This window comes from Erpetoichthys calabaricus, chromosome 15 (assembly GCF_900747795.2).
Source record: "Erpetoichthys calabaricus chromosome 15, fErpCal1.3, whole genome shotgun sequence".
Classification (NCBI taxonomy): Eukaryota; Metazoa; Chordata; class Cladistia; order Polypteriformes; family Polypteridae; genus Erpetoichthys; species Erpetoichthys calabaricus.
Window position 1 is genome coordinate 81,732,573 of NC_041408.2, and position 24,277 is coordinate 81,756,849.

The window sequence follows — 24,277 nt, forward strand, 5'->3', positions numbered from 1 at the left end:
GTTGGAGCAAAAACCTGAGGCCACTGCAGCCCTCCAGGACCACCGACGTTGCTCAATCCTGATTTAAAGAGTCCGAGTCTTAAATACCAAATCAATTAAATGAAGCTAATTAGCAGCAAAAACTAATCACTAATGAAGAAAATGGTGAGAATGAAAACCTGCAGTCACTGTGGTTCTCCAGGTTTGGAGTTGGCCAGATAGATAGATAGATAGATAGATAGATAGATAGATAGATAGATAGATAGATAGATAGATAGATAGATAGATAGATAGATAGATAGATAGATAGATAGATAGATAAAAGTTCTATCTATCTATTTATCTATCTGTCTATCTATTATATAGTGCCTTGCCTTTTATCTATCTATCTATTATCCTGCCTATAACTTTGTATAATGTTAACGTTTACCCCCACCGGGTGGAATTGAAGAGTCACATAGTGTGAGGAGGAACGATCTCCTCAGTCTGTCAGTGGAGCAGGACGGTGACAGCAGTCTGTCGCTGAAGCTGCTCCTCTGTCTGGAGATGATCCTGTTCAGTGGATGCAGTGGATTCTCCATGATTGATAGGAGCCTGCTCAGCGTCTGTCGCTCTGCCACAGATGTCAAACTGTCCAGCTCCATGCCTACAATAGAGCCTGCCTTCCTCACCAGTTTGTTCAGGCGTGAGGTGTCCTTCTTCTTTATGCTGCCTCCCCAGCACACCACCGCGTAGAAGAGGGCACTCGCCACAACCGTCTGATAGAACATCAGCAGCATCTTATTGGAGATGTTGAAGGACGCCAGCCTTCTAAGGAAGTATAGTTGGCTCTGTCCTCTCTGTCATATCTCTTAATATGAAGAAAAATCATAGAGTAGAGAATGAGGGTTAGGGGGAAACAGAAGCGAGTTCCAAAGGTGTACCTTTTTCACACACACATTAATTTGCATTTGCTTCAATAATAAACAAAGTAATTGAAAACATTTTTTAACGCCGTTGTAATGCTTTGCAGTGTCGCTTGTTAATCCCGTTCCCTTGCTAATTGTTTAGCTTTGTTCTGAAATCTTTTAGCACAAATATGATAATTGCATCCGTTACAATCACAGACAAAACAGCCCCACGCCTGACCACGCAAAACCGATGGGAAAAGCCGGGCGGGTGGGCTATTGGAATGCACACCCTGCCAAGTAAAAGAACGGCCTGATCGGAGGGGATATCTGTAATTGCTCTTCTCTGTTTGATTTGTGCATGAAAGGCAAACTCAGTTCCATGACTGCGAGATTCCAACTGCTGGCTCCATTCCCTCATCATTTCAGAGAACTCTTATGCATGAGCATCTCTGAATCACTTCTGCACACTTGTCTTTGCTGGTCGTGAGTTACCCCAGCCTGAAAGCAGCCTCTGACTTGGCCTGCTGACAGCATTGCACGTCTGGTTTGTTTGAAATTACTGGGACTCGTCTCCATTCAGACTGGCAACACAAAGCTGTCACACTGCTAGTGATCACATCTTCAGAATATGTGAGGGCTTTCAAACGAGGTCGGTCTGGCAGTCATTGTCTAACCTGTGGAGTCCTGAACAGGTCACGAGGGTCTAATGGAGCCTGTCCCAGCTGACATAGGGTGCATGGCAGGAACAAACCCTGGACAGGACGCCAGTCTATCGCAGGGCGCACACACACACACACACACACAAGGATCGGCAATTCACCGCACCTTCATGTCTTTGGAGTGTGGGAGGAAACCCAGTCAGACACGGGGAGAACATGCAAACTCCACGCAGGGAGGACTCGGACACAAACCCCGGCATCCTTACTGTGAGACAGCAGTGCTACCACCGTGCCACCCACCATCAACAAAGGTAAGAAATATCAAATCTGAACTATTGGTGGAGACTTCTGGAACTGTAATGGAGACGTTTCTGTTAAGAATGACTGTTGTTTTTATTTTATTGTCAAAAAGCAGAACATTACAATGGCATGCTGCTCAAAGATATAAAAACAGCATTACGCATACAAGCAATTACTTTGAAATGAATACAAAGAAAACAAAGGAAAAGTAGGAAGAAAAAACAACAAAAAAAGCAAACAAGATTCAGCATCTGCCCATGAAAAATAGAAAAGGAAGCAAAAAAGAATATTTCTAGAAATGATAAAACATTAACAAAAATGAGCCCATCACAGGCCCGGCATGATCATTCTAGAACGATATTTATGAATTTGTCATGTCCTGAAAACGTCTTAGACATTAATTGGGTTGTTTCTAAGTTGATATCACAGGTTGTGTTGCTTGCCGTCTCAACTGTAGCAGGTGGGCTGGGATTTAAGTGCATTAGTAACGTGTGTGGAAGAATAATTTTAGAGTAACATAGCATTCATCTTAAAGAAATAGCATAAGGGGTTAATAAATGTGGGAAATGAGATAAAGGTCACGTGAACAACAAAATGTATACTGAAATGTAAGAATTAGTTTAGGAAAAATACTGAGATGGTCAGTAAATAAAGAATGTACCAGAAGAAAGGCTGATGTAATATACAAAATGTACTGAAGGATGACGAAGAGATGACTAAGAAATCAGAAGATGTCCTCATAAACGAGAATGGACAGTTGTTATATGCACAGAAATTTCAAGGGTGGTGGCTCATCTCAAAAGGTATAAGAAGAAGCAGAATACAATATACCCTGTAATAGACTTTTATTTTATATCAATCATTTGGGTGTAAACCAATGAACCAACCAGAGTAAAATGTATGCATTGATTGACACTGCATGTAAATTCAGTAGTTTATAAAATGAACGTCTATCCTTTGTTACCATTCTGACCAGGCTGTAACGGACTGCTTTTGAAGAATGCTCCCTCCAAGGCATGTTGCCGAGGAGTCATTAAAAGATACCATGAACAGCTTTTCTCCTGCCTGATTACTGAGTTGTCCTGTTAGAGGACGTTTCTTTCTGTAATAAGATGTTAAATTTCGACCACACGTGGCACAGGGTGTTACAATGGGCAGCACACCAGATGTCACCATTCATGGATTAGGACAGACTGTAACACCCATGTGAAGATTTTGGTTTAAATTAATATTCTTTTAGTGCATTCCCAGAACATATGGCCTGGTGAAGCTGGATGTAAGGTGGGAGAACTCACAGGTCAGGTCTTTGCCCAGGGTACATTTTGGACAATTATAAAGGAGATAAATGTGATCGATGAAAGACCTTTAGTTGATTTATTTAAGGCATGGCCCGTATAGCACTAGTGTGTGCTATCCTCCACTCCTTCCCTGTTCCACCCTCTGCAGTTCAGATACCAGGAGAAGGTGGGAGCGGAGGATGCCATCATCTATATGCTACACCGATCCCTCTCTCACTTGGACAGAGGCAGTGGTGCTGTAAAAATTATGTTTCTAGAATTTCTCTAATGCCTTCAACACAATCCAACCTCTGCTCCTTAGGGACAAGCTGACAGAGATAGGAGTAGATTCATACCTGGTGGCATGGATCGTGGACTATCTTAAAGACAGACCTCAGTATGTGCATCTCGGGAACTGCAGGTCTGACATTGTGGTCAGCAGTACAGGAGCGCCGCAGGGGACTGACTGTACTTTCTCCGGTCCTGTTCAGCCTATATACATCGGACTTCCAATACAACTTGGAGTCCTGCCACGTGCAAAAGTTCGCTGATGACACTGCTATCGTGGGCTGCATCAGGAGTGGGCAGGAGGAGGAGTATAGGAACCTAATCAAGGACTTTGTTAAATGGTGCGACTCAAAGCACCTACAACTGAACACCAGCAAAACCAAAGAGGTCATGGAGGATTTTAGGAGGACCAGGCCCCTCCTGGACCCTGTGATCATCAGAGGTGACTGTGTGTAGAGGGTACAGACCTATAAATACCTGGGAGTGCAGCTGGATGATAAACTGGACTGGACTGCCAATATTGATGCTCTGTGTAAGAAAGGACAGAGCAGACTGTACTTCCTTAGAAGGCTGGCGTCCTTCAACATCTGCAATAAGATGCTACAGATGTTCTATCAGACGGTTGTGGCGAGCGCCATCTTCTATGCGGTGGTGTGCTGGGGAGGCAGCATTAAGAAGAGGGACACCTCACGCCTGGACAGACTGGTGAGGAAGGCAGGCTCTATTGTAGGCATGGAGCTGGACAGCTTGACATCTGTGGCAGAGCGACGGGCGCTGAGCAGACTCCTGTCAATCATGGAGAATCCACTGCATCCACTGAACAGGATCATCTCCAGACAGAGGAGCAGCTTCAGCGACAGACTGCTGTCACCGTCCTGCTCCACTGACAGACTGAGGAGATCGTTCCTCCCCCAATCTATGTGACTCTTCAATTCCACTCAGGGGGGTAAACGTTAAAATTATACAAAGTTATTGTCTGTTATACCTGCATTGTTATCACTCTTTAATTTAATATTGTTTCCTTATCAGTATGCTGCTGGAGTATGTGAATTTCCCCTTGGGATAAATAAAGTATCTTATCTATCTATCTATCTATCTATCTGTTGATAGGTCCATTCTCCCAACTCTCGTCTTACACAGCATTTCAAACAACATGTAAAAATATTTCAGGAGTCTTCATCAAGACTAACCAGTGTGGACTCTGGGACTGCTATGGGTGTAAGACGTGGAAACCTTCGTAGGTTTCTTTTAACAAAATTTCTACTTAGCACATAAGAAGACAAGTGTGTAGCTGGCAAGTTAAAGCTGGAGTGTAATTGCTCATAAGTTGCAAATACGTTGTCTATGTAAAGAGCTCAAAGTGTCGCAATCCCTAGCACCTCTGGGTAGCGCAGAGGAGGTGGAGAAAGGTGATTATCACGTATTGGAGCAACAGATCAGAGCTTCTCTACCGTGCAATGTGCCCTGCATTGGTTCCATAATTTAAGTAATTGGAGGACTGAAGGCTCAGAGGCATAACTTGCTTCTTATTTTGTGAAGAACGTTATTAACTCTTTGGAGGCGGGAGTCGACTTATGGTCGACATAGTGGGGGTGAAGGTGGATGTTGACTAATGTTGACTGTAAGAGCCATTTGCTACTTATGTAAGTAAATGCTTACCTACTGTATATATTAGTGCTTAGTCTATGGGGGGCTCTTATAACCCCCACAAGTTGAATTGCATTGGTTTGTTCCAACTACTTTTTGCCCCTCTGACTGTAGATTAGTCTCAGTTAGTGACCTGCCTTGCTGTGTCTAAGGCATGGCGGGCACACGGCTTTAAACCGGGCCTTACGTACTCAATAGTATGAAAGTTAACGTGCTCTATTAAATGTGCAGTGCCATAGATTAGAACGTACTGAAGACAAATTAAAGCATCTTTAAGTATAGAAACAACTAAGGTTTGACAAGAAAAAATAAGTTTAGAGAAGAAACACTTTTTCTCATTTTTTTTGCTTTTTATTCTACTTGTGTAACAATCCTTTTTCTTTATTCTTGTGTGGAATGAACTTTTGGACCGAGAGATTTATTTGGGCTCATGTTTGACCCGTGCTTGATCCTGCCTTACACACCCGCAGCTACACTGACATCTAGAGGTAGAGGGCGGCAATCAGTCGTACATGTCGACAAAAGTCACCATTACATTACAGTCCGACTCTGTTCGCTAGATGGCAGTCAGCCATGTCGATTTGACCTCGAGTCTCTGTGCCTGTGCAGAGGAGCATAGACATCATCTTGCACACTTGTATTTTTGTAACTGTTTCAACAAATCTGGCGAGTGACCAAAGTGAATTAGGGTAATAAACCTAATTCTAACCCTAACCCTAACCCTAACCCCAATAAACGAACTACTCTGTCGTCGACATTTTGCGTTATTACTTCTGAATCGGACTCGGATTTTGATGCAAGTGATGTTGACCTCAAAAACCAAAAGCGAGGTACCTGCATCAGCTGATCGGTCGCCAGCTGATCGTAGTGCCGAACCCGCTTGTGAAGTTGACATGTTAGCCTGGGACGACTACTCAGACATCGATCTGTGGGAAGCAAGATGGCTACCGGACTCCACCAAACGACACTACAGAGGGTGGAGTAGTGGCTCTGAGGCTAGAGATCGGCACTGGCAAGTGGAAGGCTGCCAGTTCGAATCCCGTAAACGCCAAAAGAGATTCCCCTCTGTTGGGCCCTTGAGCAAGGTCCTTAACCTGCAATTGCTGAGTGCTTTGAGTAATGAGAAAAGCGCTATATAAATGCAAAGAATTATAATTATTATTATTATTACCAGCCACTCGACTACTTCAAGAGGTTTTATCCAGAAAGTACCTTTGAGCTTCTCCGTGACGAGACAAATAGTAATGCGGAACCATATTTGGATTCTCCAAAAACAGCATCACCGGTGTAACACGTACAAGCAAGCAGTGTGATGTGGCAATGCATGTTGTAGCTGCATTTGTCCCAAATTCCCAAAGTTCTGCAGCTTTTAGTTTGCTTCATAAGACAGGCAATAGTGGGACGTGTGTTCAGATAATTCCACAGACCAACTATCTTCACTTTAAACGTTTTAGTAAAATTCAAAGCAAAACATTTCACACAAAAATAGAGAAACAATTGAAGGAAAGAAAAGAAAAGTTCTTGCTTAAAGAAAGTTCTGTCTAAGGCCTACTTATCTTGTTTCATTTCTCTCTACGTTTGGTCAAGCTGTCTTACAGTAGTTTCAAAAACGGAAACCGCACGCCAATCTGCTATCTAACAGTCCACACTAGCAGTGAGACCGTTTCCTAACTGGCTAACTTCTTCTTCTTCTTCTTGTTTTATTGGCGGGTGGCAAACAATGGTTTGGTGCATTACTGCCATCACCTGGTATGGAGTGTGGATCACAATGAGGACGGTCCAATAAAATCAGTAATTTGTCCATCTCTATGTAGGCTAAAGTTTAGGTGGCTCCGATTGAAATTCAACCAACATTATACAGAATTCAAACGATGGGTCTCACTGTAACCTTTTTACAGACATCAGCTCACATTGGTATTAAAGGTAAGCAGACCTCAGATGAAATGGCAAAAGAATCTACAAAATATGAACAAATACAGTTAGCCGTTGGTCTGAGTAAATCTGACGTGAGATGTCTTGTTCAACAAATGATGAAGGAAAGCTGCTGAAAACAATGGGAGGAAGAGAGGAAGGGACGATGGTATTACAGAGGAAAGTGGGAGAAATGAGAAATGTACTGGGAGGAACAGAAATGAGGAACCATTGATAAGACACACTGGGCTGAACAGTTCACTTCGTAGGACAGGGAAACATCAAACCGACGTACGTGAATATTATGGCCAGACAGAAACAGTAGAACAGGCGAAACTACAAAGTCGGAGATCTGACAAGAATAGGAAAGTGTTAGTAGAGAACCTTAGGGAACTAAACGCAGATCTTATTTTAGAAGATATCAGGGGATGCAAGCGGTCGGTGGAGATACCAAGTGGAGTGAGAGGACGTTTAGTTTTACAGCTGTAGCTAAGTAGTACCAGGGTGTTGTACCGTGTTAGCCATTAAGGATGTAGTGAGAAGTCAATCAAAATGACCCGTTTTATTGGCTAACTAAAAAGATTACAATATGCCGGCTTTTGAGGCAACTCAGGCCCCTTCTTCAGGAAAAGATGTGAATGATTACAAGAAGCGGCCTGAAGAAGGGACCTGAGTTGCCTCAGAAGCTGGCATATTGCAATCTTTTTAGTTAGAGGTGGAACGGCTGGTACTTTGGTGCAAAGACAATAATCTGTCTCTTAATGTTGAAAAGACAAAAGAGTTGATTGTTGACTTCAGGAAGACAAAGGCTGTCCATCTCCCACTCAGCATTGATGGCGTCACAGTAGAGAGAGTGAAGAGCACCAAGTTCCTCGGTGTTCACATCACAGAGGACCTGTCCTGGACCAAAAACACCAACTATCTTACAAAAAAAGAGCCCAGCAGCGTCTTTACTTCCTGCGACGACTGAAGAAGGTGCACCTCCCCAAACCCATACTTACCACCTTCTACAGAAGCACCATAGAGAGCGTCTTGACCAGCTGCATCACAGTCTGGTATGGAAACTGCCATGCCTCCAACCGCAAAGCCCTTCAGAGGATTGTGCGGATCGCTGAGTGCATCATTGGCAGCTCTCTACCCAGCCTGCAGGAGATCTACACCTCACACTGCCTTCATAAAGCCACTAGCATCATGGCTGACCCCCACCAGTGCCTCCCACCAATTGTTTACTCCTCTTCCATCTGGAAGACGACTCTGCAGCATCAGGAGCAGGTCTGCGAGATTGTGCAATAGTTTCTTTCCCCAAGCAGTCCGGCTCCTGAACACCATGCTGCCCTCCTCCACACTGGACTCTTTACTCCACACACTCTCTGGAATAAATAACACTACATAATACTGTACTTTTTTTTTTTTAATCATAGTTATATATATATATATATATATATATATATATATATATATAAATCTTGTGTATTGCACCTTTTGACTCTGGAGGACGATATTTTGTGTACTGTAAGTATATTGTTAGGATGACAATAAAGCTCTAATACTACTACTACTACTACTACTACATAGTCTGATGTTAATCTCGAGATGTTACGATACTATGTCGTTATTATTATTCATGTTCAATAAAGGCTGGCTGGTTGCGTCGCAAGCAATTCAGGCTCCTTGGTCGGTCTGAGTGCGCACGTACGGCGAGTTTCGAACGCACCAATGCCAAGAAGAAACAGGCCTTTTTTGCACTGCAGCATCAGGCCCAATGTCGTCTTAATCCGGCCCTGGTAGAGGGCACACACTTTCAAACCGTATTGAATGTGCCGTACGTTTACTGAACGTATTAAGTGATGCAAATGCGAGTCTGTCATAGAGAAATAACGCAACCTTTAAGTAGAGACAGTAACTGAAGATTAACAAGAAAAAGCTAAGATTGTAGAGGAACCATTTTTTCCTTTTTTGCCTTTAATCCTGCATCTGTAATAACTTTTTTTTCGCTATTTTTGTGTGATCCAAACCATTGTTAAAATAAACTTTATTGGAGTGGGGAATTTCTTTTGTTCCGCATTTGACTCATGCTGGACCCCACTGTGCCAACTCAGTAGCTGCCCGATTCTGGAAACCTGGAAAAGACGCAGCTACTGAGTTTTCAGAAAAAAATATTCAGCCTTGGGCCAAAACGGAAATCAAAAAAAAAAATAATAATTAGGCCTCAAAGTGCTAAAACAAATGAACAAAATATTAAACCTGTGTTATTGATTTTAATCGGAAAGCAAAACTTGACAACCTGATGTATTTAAAGAATTTAGAACGTTGTTGTTCCTTGTCCTGCTTCCATAATGAAATGAAAATCCGGACCCCTGCGGAGTTAAAGCCTCTCACAGGACACACTGACAGAGCCACAATCAAAGGGAAGATAAGTCAGTAAAGTAGGCTTGAGTGTGGCAGCGTTACCGTACACATCACAGGCACACGTGATCCAACTCAGGGCCACCGAGGCTGGCGCAAATCCTGGCAGCACCAAATTCAATAATACAAAACCCACCAAATTATACTAATCCAGCTGCATAAATTCTGTCAGACTACCAATTAAGCAGCAGCAGCAGCAGCAACGTCAATTATTAAATCATCCATCCATCCATTTTCCAACCCACTATATTCCTAACTACAGGGTCACGGGGGTCTGCTGGAGCCAATCCCAGCCAACACAGGGCACAAGGCAGGAACCAATCCCGGGCAGGGTGCCAACCCACCGCAGATTATTAAATCAGTACGGTATATTTAATTAACTCAACCTGTATTTCATATTATTAGCACCAAAGTCAAGACAAGTCCATCACAGGGTCCACACAAGTTAGCAGCAGTTTAGTGATGCCAGACAAACAGCTCAGCTCAGTTTAGATCAGGTCAGGTTGGGGAGTAGGCACGGGTACAACACGTTACCACACGACGAAACCCCCCCCAGGCAGACCTGCAGTCCAGTCCCACCCTCCAGAATTGCCCCTCAATCTGCTGCAGCCAAGTGTTACGTGGGTGTCCCCTTGGCCTGGTCCAACCACTCGGGTCCTCAACAATGAGCCGGATCACCCTCGGGTAATGGCACCACATGGCCATAGTGCCGCAACTGACGCTCCCTCACAATGCAGGTCATGTGCCTCATTCAGGACTCTGTGAAAAACACAAAGTCAAACCAGCGGCACCCAAGTATCCTCCGAAGAGACACGGGAGTCCAGTCTTCATCTCAGGTCACTGCGTAGCGTCCATGTCTCACAAACAAGGAGCATACTTACGTTTGGTGCATCTCTGCGAGCCGGGGGCCAGACTCCAGCCTTGACAGCAGCGTCCTCCGCAGACGTTGACCCTGCAAATATAAGAAGGTGACATTGAGTCAGACGGCTATAGAATTGAGCAGACATGGAACACAGCGAGGCAGCCAATCAGGTGAGTCACTTGGACTTTATTATCCATCCATCATGTATGAAGACCTGTGGGGGACGCTGCTCAGTGATATCCAACTGCAGAGCCAGCACACCATACGTCACCACAGTTATGGGACAGAAGGCAAGGTTAGGGGTCAGTATGGTTAGCGTGCAGGATAAGCGGTTTAAGGTTAGGGTTTGGGGTGGTTGGCGTGTCAATCAGTTTGATTTGTGGCAATGTATAAACGTTTATCACCAAACTGCTGGTCTGCACATGTGGCGACGTCACTTCCACCCTGAAACTGCCGCCGCAGACCTGTGGTGACGTGTGGTGCTGCGGCTCTGCAGGTCGAAACATCTCGCGCTGCTGCCTTCGCAGTAAGGGGACCAAAACAAAAATCATCTCGTAACAAAAAAGTGACACACGTGGTTTATGATGAGGTTCTGAGTAATGCTGCCAACGTTTCGAAGATGTCGGGTGAGGCAGCTTCCTGAGGATTGGACTAATCAGACCACCAGAGAGAAGAAATGAAACTCAGACTGGCCAAAGCAGCCTGGCATTGCATCAGGGTTTGGTCTTCAACCCATATGTGGCACCAGCAGTAGCACCATGACGTGAGCTACTAAAGGTTTGTGTTTTAAATAAATCTCCATAACGTCCGAGTCCTCCCTGCGTGGAGTTTGCATGTTCTCTGTGGGGGTTTCCTCCGGGTGCTCCTGTGTCCTCCCACAATCCAAAGACATGCAGGTTAGGGGGACTGGTGATCCTAAATTGTGTGTGTGCCATGTGATGGATTGGCACCCTGTTCAGGGTCTGGTACCCTATGCTAACTGGGATAGGCTCCTGTAGACCCCCACAACCCTGGTCAGGACTGGGCGGTGTAGAAAATGACTGCCTGAGTGACTACATCCACCTCCAATGGCATCTGACACCCGCACTAACTGGCATCAGGCCACTTTGAGCTGCCAGAGAATCAGACTGGCCTGTGCTATCATTGGGAAAAGAGAGGAGAAGTCCAACCAAGCACATTTAAACCCAGACAGGGAGTGCCAGGGGTGGGATGGTGGCGCAGTGGGTAGCGCTGCTGCCTCACAGTAAGGTCACCTGGGTTCGCTTCCCGGGTCCTCCCTGCGTGGAGTTTGCATGTTCTCCCCGTGTCTGCGTGGGTTTCCTCCCACAGTCCAAAGACATGCAGGTTAGGTGCATTGGTGATCCTAAATTGGCCCTAGTGTGTGCTTGGTGTGTGGGTGCCCTGCGGTGGGCTGGCGCTCTGCCCAGGGTTTGTTTCCTGCCTTGCGCCCTGTGTTGGCTGGGATTGGCTCCAGCAGACCCCCTGTGACCCTGTAGTTAGGATATAGCGGGTTGGATAATGGATGGATGGATGGATGGAGGAACATACTGGGACCGTGAAATCGAATGCGCTCGTGAATCGCTCACATGGCACGCTCTCCTGAACGCCTTTGCAGTTTCTCGCTATCCTGCAAGCTAACTAAACCCATGCAGCACGAGCTTAAGAGACATTGAACAGACAAGCTACACGTGACCGACACCTTCAGAACGTGCCAGAAATGAGCAATAATATAATACGATATGTGAAAATCAGGAAAATGGACACCACTATCTGACACGTCACTCTGAAAGGCGCGAGCCAAGCTGTGATGCTCAGGCGCTCTCAGTGCGACTTCCGGTTCGGAGATATTTTAAACTTATAGGTGAAAATAACTTTTTCAATTGTCTAAAGAGCTTCTAAACCAGGCAGTGAGCACGTTATCGGGTTCTTAATGTGTGCGCAAGTCCTACAGTTCACACTTAACTCTTTTTTATTATTATGAAAATGCCACTCTGACCAAAGTGCCACCTGAGGGTGATTGCCATGTTGCCACACCCCAGGTATGGGACCATCACATTTGGTTCAACCAACGAGACTTTTCCTTGCATTGCATAACATACACAGCACAACGTGCGCTCGCTCTGTGACCCCGCGTCACCACCATAGCGGGCCTGTGCATTCAGAAGGGGTTTGTGTCAAAAGTACTTTGGGTCGGTGGCCACCTTGAGAGGCACAATATATAACAAATATAACCGACGTCCACCATCTTGAGCATTCAGCAGGTTTGGTAGGACAGGTTGGCACGAGTGCTAAAGTGGTCATCTGGTGACTCTGACTTCAGGACCCATCCTTCTCAAATAAACACAACATGACCAGCTTCTTGTTCTTCTGCTTTCGGCTGCTCTCATGTAGGGGTCACCACAGCAGATCATTCTTCTCCATCTAGCTCCGTCTTTTCCATCATTTTCTGTCACACCGACTGCCTTCAATGTCCTCCATCACCACATCTGTTAACCTCCTCTGTGGCCTTCCTCTTTTCCTCTTGCCTGACAGTTCCATCCTCGACATTCTTTTCTTGATGTACCCCTCACCTCTCCTCTGCACGTGCCCAAACCATCTCATTCTAACCTCTGTCACTTGGTCACCAAACTGTTGTACCTGTGTTGTCCCCTCTAATATCCTCATTCCTACTCCTGTCACCCCTCGTAGCATCTTCAACTCTGCCACTTCCACCTCTGCCTCCTGTCTTTTCATCGGTGCCACCTTCTCCAAACCATACAACACAGTTGGTCTAACCACCGTTTTCTAGACCTTCTCTTTCACTCTTGCAGGTACTCTTCTATCACAAATCACTCCTGCCACTTGTGAGGGATGGCCGGTATTCTTACCTTTGCCCGGTATGCCCTCAAGGTGGCAGGACAGCAAGGAGACAGCTTACACAGGGCTTTATCTCCCCCAGGATACTACATGGCAGTGAGCCCAGGCTCGGATTCCCACATGGGTGCCCACAAGGAATGCTGGGTATCGTAGTCCCGGGGGACAGCCTTGTCAGGTCCCGTGGGGGCTGTTAGAGGGAGCTGCGAGATTTGGGAGTCCCTGCTCCACAGGGTTCCAACCTCACCCAGAAGTGCTTCAGAGCTGAGTGTCATATCACCGGAAGCTCTCCCAGGGATTAGATAAAAGGAGCTTCCTGCCTCACATCAATGAGTCGGGAGGAGGGGAACGAAGCTTGCAAGGAGGAGTGGAGGAGGCAGTGACAGTGAAAGGAGGAAGAAAAGAGTTGCTTTATTGTGCTAATAATTGAGCTTACTGCATATGTGTGTGGCTGTGGTGGGAAACGCTTGATAAAGTAAGAGTTTTCCACAAATAAAGACTCTATAGCCTTTGAAACTTGAGTCTGTGTCTGCTTGTGTCGAATGTTTGGGGAGGTGGAGTGCCCCCCCCCCTGGTGTCCACACACTCTTCTCCACCCAGTCTGCTCTCTCTTCTTCACCTTTCTGCCACACTCTCCGTTGCTTTGGACTGTTGAACCCAAATATTTACATTTGTCCACCTTCGCCACCTCTGCTCTTTGCAGTCGCACCCTTCCACCACTTTCCTTCTTATTCACACACATGTACACCTCCATCTTACCCCAACTGAATCTCATTCCCCTTCTCTCCAGTGTGTACCTCCACCTCTACAGGTTTGTCTCAATCTGCTGTCTACTTTCACTACAGATCACAATGTCATCTGCGAACATCACGATCAACGGAGACTCCTGTCTGACCTCATCTTTCAAGCTGTCCTTCACCATTGCAAACAGGAAAGGGCTCAGAGCTGATTCTTGATGTAATTCCACTCTCGCCTTGAACCAGGCTGTCACCTCACCACAGTCACACTGTCCTCATACATATCCTGCACCACCCTCACATACTTCTCTGCTACTCCCGACTTCCTCATACAGGACCAGAACTCCTCTCTTGGCACCCTGTCATACGCTTTCTCCAAGTACACAAACACACAGTGCAATTCCTTCGGACCTTCTCTGTACTTCGCATCTGCGTAGCTGTAGTACTCTTTCCTGGCATGAATTGCTGTTCACAGATCGCCACCTCTCCTCTCAGCCTGGCATCCATCGCTCTTTCACATAACATTCACAGCACAACGTGTGCTCGCCCTGTGACCCTCACCACCATAACGGGCCTGTGCATTGGAAAAGGGTTTGTGTTTAATACTTTGGGTCGGTGGCCACCTTCAGAGACACAATATATAACAAATACAAGATGGCGCACGAAGAAAACGAAACACCTCCGACTCCAACGTCGATGTACGTTTCTTAGCCCGTACACGAAACGAAAGATATGCAATACAAAAATCTGCACTTACTGGTTAGAGGAGGTGCTGGAAATGATTTCCTTGTGCGTCAATACACTTTTCTGCACGACGCACCACATTGTCATAGATGCGACGCAGCTCAACCGCTTTAATCTTTCCAACTTCACTCCGAATATTGTCCTTCAGTTCCTCTAATGTCTTTGGATCATTGACGTTCACTTTTCCCATTAGATTGCCCCACAGGTAAAAGTCGCAAGTGGATAGCGCCGGTGATCTTGGTGGCCAAACACTTTTGCTGACAGTTCATTCCTCTGTGAAGACGTTGTGAATTCGAGAAAGTGACTCGTGAGAAGTGTGACATGTCGCGACGTCAACCCGCCTGTATAACAGCCGGTCAGAGACGGTTCGGTTTTTCGCGCGCCACCCTTTATAACCAATGACGGCCATCTTGCGCATTCTGCTGTGTTTTGTCATCAGATTGGTAGGACAGGTTGGGACGAGCACTAAAGTGCTGATCAGGTGACAGCCACCTGTTCGTGACTCCAACTTTCGCCAATAAACGCCACGTGACCAGTTGGCCCATGTCAGGAACTGCAACTGTAAACGATGAAATCAACCAAAAACTGATCAGACTTGAGTGACGCCGGGAAAAGTGCAATAAAAATAACATCACATAAAAGGTACGCGAAACTGCCACCATTAGGATAAAACATGACGTGATATCATCAGACACGCTTAGCTCAAATCACCTGTCGTGGAAACACATCACAGAAAACACAAATTAGGGAAAAGGAGCACTGAAAATTATTAAGAATGGGCAAATCCTGCAGGGTCCCGACATCATGGCAGGACTTTACCGACCCCCCCATTCTCGGCCCTCCATGTTCTGCACACATCAAAATGAACCAAGCGTGGTGAGGGATGGCCAGGAGCCTGGCAAGGACAGGGGGATGTGGCAAGCATGCACAAGGCATCGTCTCCCCTGGAACTCTAGATGGCAGCCCCACGGATTCCCACAGGGCATCATGGGACATTGTGATGTTGGATGAATTCCTCCTGCTTGTCCTCATCTAGACGTCGGCGTGCAACTCTCTCTCTTTGTGCTGTCGCCTGCCTGCAGTCTATTTACAGTATGATCAGCGCTGTCGGCTCAGCCCTGTTGGGTTCTGTGGGTGCCACCAGGGGGCGCTGCAGAGTCTGGACAGCCCTACTATGCTGGGCTTCTGCCTCACCCAGACATGCTGCTGGACCACAGTAACGGACCACCGCAACTGCTCCCGGGTGCAGCATAAAAGGAGCCCGCTACCTTCATTCTGGAAGCCAGAGTCGGGAGGAAGAGGACGAAGCTTTCCAGAGTCGGGAGTAGAGGCAGAAGAAGAGAGAAGAGACCAAGTGCTGAGTGAAGTTTGATTGACTATGCGGTGCAGTGGGGAAGCGTTTCCCACAGCTCAATAAAAACGTGAGGTGTACTGTGCTGGACTTGTGCCTTGTGTCTGTCGTGTCGGGTGTTTGGGAGGCTGGTGCGCCCTCTGGTGGCCACAGCGTCCATACTGTATATGCAATTTGTAAAGATATTCTAACCCTTTAAAAAGTTCAATTACGTAGCAAAAGCAGCACATCAGTGTAAAAAAAGACGTCCACATCCTGCACGCCCAGATCAGGTTCTCGTAACCCTCGCAGCGTGGGAAGCGGTTGGCTCGTAACCTCCAAGGGCCCAAATGCCTGATCTTTTCCAGCCTTTTTTTTTGGTTGGAGATGAACAACGTGTGTTTTTGGTTTGATTTGTGAATTGAATTTGTGAATGGATTTCATGGAGTCGTCTCGTTCGGCTGATTTCAGGACAACAGCAGAAAAAAAGAATTCATTTTCCGAGGCCACTTGGAGCACAGGGTGCTGCACGTGACAAGAGCTTTGTCTACCTGACCCGCTTATCTAGGGCAGGGGCACAAGGGCAGCTGGGCACAAGGCAGGAGTGATAGTTGGTGCAAGGGTGCCAGTCCATCACACAAATTAGGGGCCGGTTTATCATCACCGGCCCACCTAACCCTGCATGACGTCCCTCCGTGCTCATGTGGGACTCGCACAGTCTGACACACAAAACGTGACTTGAACCCTGGTGCCCTTGCTGTGAGGCGGCTGCCCCAGCACTGCGGTTGTTAACACGGAGCGTAGTTCTGCTTCAACGTCTGCAGCGCTAACGGTGGGCCTGTGATGTGAAGAAACGCCACGTCTGTCCGCCATCAGGTCTGAACCTGCTCTGGTGTCTGGGCAGGACCCCCTTTGTTTTCTCGACTAACTCTGCTTTGACGAAGAGGAGTCCCCAGGACGCTGGACTGGATAAACTTTAACATCCCTGAGAAAGGGAGCTCAACTTGAACATAAGAGCACCGGCAACCCGTAAACGGTACAGACTTCAAACCCCTGAGGCTGAGGGGTTCAAATCCCGCTAACACGGTGCCAGAGGGGGTCTTCACGGCAATGCCACTTCCAGTTCCCAACAGACCCATCCACAAGAGAGATCTGTGACATAACAATGGCTCTCGCTGCACACAATGACAGCCCAGTTCAGGTTTTCTTGATCGGTTTGTGTCCTGTGAGGTGGCCCACCATACTTTAAAGAGCTAATTTTTTCTTCCTCTACATACGGTAATTGAAAGTTTTTTAAAGAATAAAAGAACCAACTTCATATTCCAAGAACTCTTCGCAGACTGAACGGGAACCACATAACCCACCATACAGCGCCATTAAAAGAACCAGCATTTTTAGGAGTGGGGGGACACGGTGCGACCCTGAGCAAGTCACTTCACCTGCCTGATTGGGAAAACACAAAGAAATGCAAGCAGTTGTAGCTCAGATGCTGCAAGTCGCCTTGGATAACGAAGTCAGACAAATATGGAGGAGATAAAAGAAAATACACTGCACCAAAATAAAAGGCCCGTCGTTAGATATCCGGGGTACGCTTACTGAGGCCATGCGCTTCTAGTCACACAAGCTGCTGGGTCACTGAGGACGTAAGACAAATGCACAATCAGGTCCTACTCTGAACTGTCATTTCCACTACATGGTCTCAAGAACCCCAAGCCGAGGGTGACGTGCCCACCCACTGCTACCAGGACCCCTTCTCTGACAGCTGAGGGCACATACTGGCATAGCTGGGGACTGGCGAGTGGGAATGCTGATATTCAATGCCTTGTGCTCCCCAAATTACATTAAGTGGGTGTACAGAATGGAATTATATAAATAGTAGCGGCTGGCTGGCTATATAAATAAAATTATTATTATTATTATTATTATAACGTGCCTGCTCAGCCAGTGGTGCGAAGCTTTGCCTGCTAAAGTGAACACCAAGGCCGCCACCGCTTCTTGTTCTGAATTCTTACGGCTTACTTGTCGGGTCTCCACTCAGCAGCGCGCCGTCGTGACGGGAGGGGACGTGCGACCGACAGCGGAGTGTCCTCCTCGGACAGCACAGGCTGAAAACCGTTAACGTGCCCACAATCCTTCACTTCACTGGATGTCCATCTATCTCTGCACCTGACACAAACAGCAGACCCCAAAATTGAAAAAGGTCATCAGTGTGATGAAGTCTCCCTCATGGGACATTAAAACTGAATGCAATTGCACTGTAAGGTGACGATGAGGATGAAGATAGATAGATAGATAGATAGATAGATAGATAGATAGATAGATAGATAGATAGATAGATAGATAGATAGATAGATAGATAGATAGATAGATACTTTATTAATCCCAAGGGGTAAGTGTTTGCATTGCGTTCAATGTTATTGATGCCGTTGATTCATTCCGTTAAGCACCTCTAACTGTTGTCTGGGGGCATGACGGACCCGAGGAGTATTAACGTCACCGTCATCATTGGCAGACTGACTGATCGAGGACTCCTTTACCTTCCTCATCTGAACATCACAACGCACTGCAGCTTTCAATCGTTATGAAGATGTCCAATAGTCCCGTGCAATGCCACTGAACTGAAGAGTTTTTTGTACAATGGTCATGCTTTAGTTTGATCCTTAAAAATCTTTTTGTTGTTAGTGTAGCGGCATTTTAAATGTTTATGCACACACACGCACACACTGACTCCAGCTGCAGGCGAGACACTCCGAGGCCTCAGGCTCCGTCAGTGATCTGAGACACTCTAAGGCCCCTGTCGGCAGCAATATTTAGACCACGCCCACTCCCTCGCAATCCCCGCCCACTCCCTCGCAATCCCCGCCCACTCCCCCAGCGCTCTCAGAGCCTCAGAACTAAATTATCGGTCGATAAGGGTCGTACAATTCAAAACCTACAAACTTTGTATTTTAAAAGAGACACTTAAAAGTAAGAGTTATACAATGTCTGCTTTAAAATTAATTTACCATTTGCTGTCTTATTGTTTCTTACGGGGAAATTCAAAAATAAAAGTAAAAAAATATATAAAGGTAGATTTGTGTGCCAAGAATATGATCGTATCGCAAAAGTAATTAAAAGTTTATGTGAGGGCAAACTTTGACATTTCCATCCTTTCAGAATGAAAGCTCGTGCATGTGTAATAATTTTCCTTTTGCGGGCTCCACAGTGTCTGAGGTGCGCCGATCTGTCCAGAGCCTAAAAACTGTCCTCGCGCAGCCTGACAACTTCTCGGCCCAAAGCGGCTCCCGAGTGTCCGCACAGTGCGCATGCTCAGAAAAAGCCGTCTACATTATGGAGATTCATTAAAAAAAAAACTTCAGTTAGCTCTCACATCTTGGTGCTAGTGGTAGTGCCACATATGTGATCAAGACCATACGCTTGCTGGCAGACTCTGATGCAATGCCAGATAATTGTCAGTCTGCCTTGGCCAGTTCGAGTTCCATTTCTTCTCCCCGGTGTTCGTGCAGTTTGATGGTCGGATTACTCCAATCCTCTAGCAGCTGCCTCACCCGACATCTGCGAAACATTTGCAGCATTATTCAGAATCTCATCATAAAGCACGTGTCACACTTTTTTTTTGTTATAAAACTTTTTTTTGCCGAACATTTTTGTGCCAACAACTTATCGGCATCAATGGAGTCGATTGATTTGATCCACCCGCTTCATCGAGAGCGCAAAGTCGGAGTCGCCGAGTGAACCCGCGCGCCACTGGCAGGCCAGGCTGGATCAGTGGCGTCAACCCGCAAAGTGGCGGGTGACAATCCGCCCAGTGAAGCCCAGACAATATGCACAATAAAACGCGGCCCTTTAGTGTCGTCAGCGAACGTCAAAGCTGATCTTTGGTGTTGACAGCCCCTGATCACTGCAGGGGGACAAACGCCACACAAAAAGGGGGATCGAGCCCAGGTTCTGTCGCTCTGCATTGCCAGATATTGTCAAGTCACGTTAAGCGCAGTTTGCCCACACGCTAAAATGAACTCTGTGTGTCATTTGTGTTCACGTACGTTTCATTTTGTAGGCACAGGTGGCACTGCAGACGCCATACAGGAAAAGAAAAAGGGGCATCGGCAACCCACAAGTTATAGTACGTAACCGGAGAATTTAAACCCCTCGTGTTACGTTGTGTATCGGTCATTGCGAATTGTTATCATCCAGCCATTTTACTGAACTGTTCACTCCAAGTGGGTGCCCCAGGCGTCGACCTCTCCACGTGTTCACTCAGGCCAGCTGACCAGGCCGACTTCGAGTGACAGCTGAACACTAGCACCGCGTAAACGCCCCAAAAACGGGGGTATTTTTCTTATTTATCCAAGCAGACTTAACATCATCTGCGATACAACTGGCTGCATGTCTTTTGTTTTTTTTTAGACGGTGGTGCCCAGCTGGCAGGTGACGTGACTTGCTCGGTGTCAGTACCTGTAGTTGGATTCGAACCCAAAACCTCGGGTGTGAAGTCCAAAGCTTAAACCACAGTGCCAATGAATATGGCGAGAACGCATACACCGTGAACATTAACTGCTGCCCACCACCCATGCCGCCCCTTCTTAAGTTCTAATTGCTTTCTCCAGAAGTCTTATGCCCGGTCACGTCACTAAATGGCCGCAAATCCGGCTTCTCACTATGCGGATTTTCCAGGGATAAGCAAATAATCGAAACGACGATACTAGAAATATAAAAAGATGTCAACCTGTTATTTGCTCATTGTTCTCTTCTAAAGTTGTTTTTTCAGCCTATTATTTCTTATTCTAATTCAGAACTTTTTGTTTCTTTTATTAATCTGTTATTCGGTGTTAAATGACATTGATTCGTATCCAGTGTTATTTAATCGTTTTCTGTGCTGTTATTCCATTTGTGCCTGTTCAAAAATTTATGCCACGTTGTAAACATGGGAAAGGCGCTATATAAACTGCATTATTACTGCTGGGAACAACCAGATGGCGAGGCTCATACCACACTGTGGGCTCAGTAAACTCGGGGCATTTGTGGTTGTGCCATTCAGTGGTCTCATCCTCTTTAAAAAAACCTCAAAAGCAGACGTTCCTCTTGAGCGGTTTTCACGTCTTTTACACTCGAAACTCCCGGTGGCTTATTTATGACATCCCAGCCTAAATTTCTCCTATGATGGATGAATGGAGTATCTTGATTAATGTCTCGGTTCTGCCTGAACTTTATGACTGCACTGTACAATGTTATTTGTCGACCTTCTAACACTGATCTCTATCTTGAGGATCTCAAGTTTGGATGAGAACCAGTAATTCACATTAGTTCGTTCGCATTTGTGCAGATTCGGTCCGCAGGTACGTTTATCTTAATGTTTACTGATCCCCTTCTTTAATGTTATAATACTCACGATTGCTGTATATTATGATTGTTGTCCATTCTTCCATCATTTTTATAATTTAGTCTCAAACAAGATCGCGAAGAACCTAAAACTTGTTGTCAAAGAGCGCCAAACAAAACCAAAAGGTTCCCCGAATACAACTCTGCCTTATGGTAACCTTCATCCAGTCACTTCATAATAATAATAATAATAATATATTTATATAGCGTCCTTCATATGGTTTACCTGCTTGTGCCCAAACTGTGCAAATAAATGGAGATAATTTTACTGTGGACTTGTTCTTGTTATTTGCTTTTTCCTTTCGTACCCGTTATATTATTTGTGAAGCGCTTTGTGTGCGGGAAAGGCGATATATAAATAAAATGCACGAGTAGTATTGCGATGATATGTACTACTGTAAGGCGCTATAAACTAACAAGTCCCGTTTGCTCGGTTTAATTACACTTCGCCAACATGCCGTCTTGGCACCAGTTATTGCCAACCCTTGCCAGGCTGTCGCCTGCCGGTCCTTGTAACGCACACGGCATATTCAGAAAATTGACGGATAGCTGCATTCGACGGCACATCATCGCGGGTCCAGAAGACACATGTCCTTCGGAAGAGTTCGCGACAGATAAGATGAAGTGGACGTGCCCCCCGGGCGCCGCCTACTTTTGTTGTGGACCCTGATGCCACACACGTGTTGTGCAGCGGTAGTTTTGGGCAAATATGATAAAGGGTGTCTACAGCTCAGGAGTCCTGGCTGCTAACTATCCTTCAGCGCGAATGGATACAAATCAAATAAAACAACCATTTTGAGAAAGACGCCTACAGGTAGGCAGGTGGGTAACAAAAGAAGAGCCATCCAAAGACGACGGTTTTTTTTTTTTGCCTTACCCGACTGGTTTAAGCTGCTGGTGCCCGCTCTGGAAAGGCTGGTGCTGCTGGTGGATGTGCACGCCAGGGCTCAGCTGGGTCCCCATCCTACGTGTCCGAACCTGGCTGTTGTAACTTGCCGTCAGCTCCATGTTAATCGAGTGTTGCTGCTGCTGCCCCCCAGTCCGAGAGCCCGCTCCGGTTTGCCCAGGCTGCAGCATGTACGTTGTGTATCTTCTGTAGCCTCCTTTGACCGTCGAAGTAAATGTTGGTGAAACGAAGAGCCCGAGAGAAAGCAAAATGTTCCATCGGAGCCAAGTTATATCCATTATTATCTCCACTTATGAACGCTGTGACGGGTTTGTAAAATCCTTTTTCGTGTGACACTTGTGAGGCTGATTTCTTGATCAAGACCGGTGTGGAGAATATTCCACCCCTCTCCGCCTCCACCCCGGGCGGAGTAAAAGGTTTAACTTTAAGTATTTTTTTTCCCAGAAATAAAACACTTACTTCTGTTTCCAATGTACAACACTTACCAAGTACACAAAAAAAAATGCTACTCAATTAAAAAAAAAATAAGCTCCGAATTATTACCGAGCACGGGGAGCTGTGTCGGCAGCAGATGTTACAGCTGCTCCGGCTGGCTGGCTAACTAGTGTGAAAGACTTAAGCTTCGGAGCCGACTGAAAAGTCTTCAAAGAAAGTTTGCGATTTGTGAGCGGCGGGGCCGCAGTTTAGTGTCACGTCCGAACAGCCAATCTGCTTCAGACGTGACGTCACACGCGGCCGTCTCATTGGAACGCCGCCGCTGCGCGCTTTGGGGCTTCACCCAAAATGTAGAGAGGGGCTCTCCTGCGGCGCTTTGCGAGCGTACAAAATCTTAGCAAACCTTCTTTTTTTTTTTAAATGGCAGTTGAACAAGGCTGCTATCATTAAAAAATGCTGGAACTGTGGTGTACCGTGTTAAAAAGTCTGACACACTTTAGATAAACCGGTGACTGTCCGCGGGCCGATTATGACGGTCCGACTATGCGGAGACGGATAGGGTCAAGTTTACTGACGCCACCGTAGAATGGAGTTGGGACGAGCACCGAAAATTGATAAATGGATGACAGGGTTTAGAAACCTTGCACAAAAATGCGAGTTAACGGTTTAAACCCACGCGTCATGTTGCAAAGTTTCAGGGGTCGCTGTCGTGATAAAGGTGTTCACAAGAACACTGAACATGTCTATGAAGTAATAACCAGTAAAGGTAAGGCTGAAATAGTCCTCCGTGCCAGTCTAAAGGGGGCAGTCAGTCAGTCCCCCGACTGAAGCAGGGTCCTGAACATTAAGGGGGGCAGAAACGTTTTGTTTTACTTTAACTGGTTACGCTAGCGCTCGAGAAGTCCCCACCGCCAGACCCCGACCACTTCGGAAAGTGACAGAGGACTTCAGCGTTAACCGTGTGACCACCTGCTGTGAGATGGCCGGGACTGGTGTTCACTACAGAAAGGTGCTGCCTAAAATAAAGGGGCACACAGAAAGGCTTTTACTAAAATAAGTGTTGGCACAATGGCAGCGCTGTATGGAGATCGAGGCTTCGCGTCCTCCGTGTGTGGCAAGAAAGTGCTACATAAATGGAATGAATTCTTATTGTCGTTATTATTATTAACTTTTCATGATGTGCAGCCTGGCATATCATATCTTTAGCTGTCACGTTACTACAAGAACGACATTGCCAGGCAGGCCCGGCTCCACTGGATTACCTAGGCGGGCTAAGCGCCACCACCCCCGTAGTGGAGTTTTTGTTATTTTATCACGCCATGCCACCCCAGCATTTCAGACGCCTTACTTACCACTTTGCTGTGCAGCCGGGCCTGCTGCCAGGTTAAGTGATTTTAGGGTACCAGTAACCTGCAACATTGTAATAATATATAGCACCTTACATACTACATATTTAAAAACCTGCTGTCCATTATTCAGTCAGCTTATATTTTATGCCATGTGCTAAAGCAACACCATTTGTACAGTGGACTCAAAAGTTTTCAAACCCCTTCAACATTCTACACATTTTATTATGTTGTAAAGATTTATTTTTACACATCTGCCTTTTTTGCCCATCAATTTACACTAAAAAAACCCATCATGACAAAGTGAAAACGTGTCTTTAAAAAGTT

The 24,277-nt window shown here is 46.1% G+C and overlaps 1 protein-coding gene across 10 annotated transcripts in view; it reads right to left on the bottom strand.

Annotated features, from left to right (window-relative positions):
- The window catches only part of ltbp1 (latent transforming growth factor beta binding protein 1), a 386,058-nt gene extending 363,266 nt beyond the window's left edge, over nt 1–22,792 (bottom strand). For 7 of the 10 annotated variants that reach the window (XM_028820637.2, XM_028820635.2, XM_051919196.1 and 4 more), the window contains exons 1-2: nt 22,140–22,792; nt 10,239–10,309 (exon numbers count right to left, since the gene is read on the bottom strand). In XM_028820637.2, coding sequence (XP_028676470.1) covers nt 10,239–10,309; nt 22,140–22,447 — 379 coding nt within the window. In that variant the 5' untranslated portion in view covers nt 22,448–22,792. The remainder of the gene's footprint in view (nt 1–10,238; nt 10,310–22,139) is intronic. The other 3 variants (XM_028820639.2, XM_028820638.2, XM_028820633.2) reach the window with 2 other exon arrangements.
- Nucleotides 22,793–24,277: the final 1,485 nt, after the last annotated feature.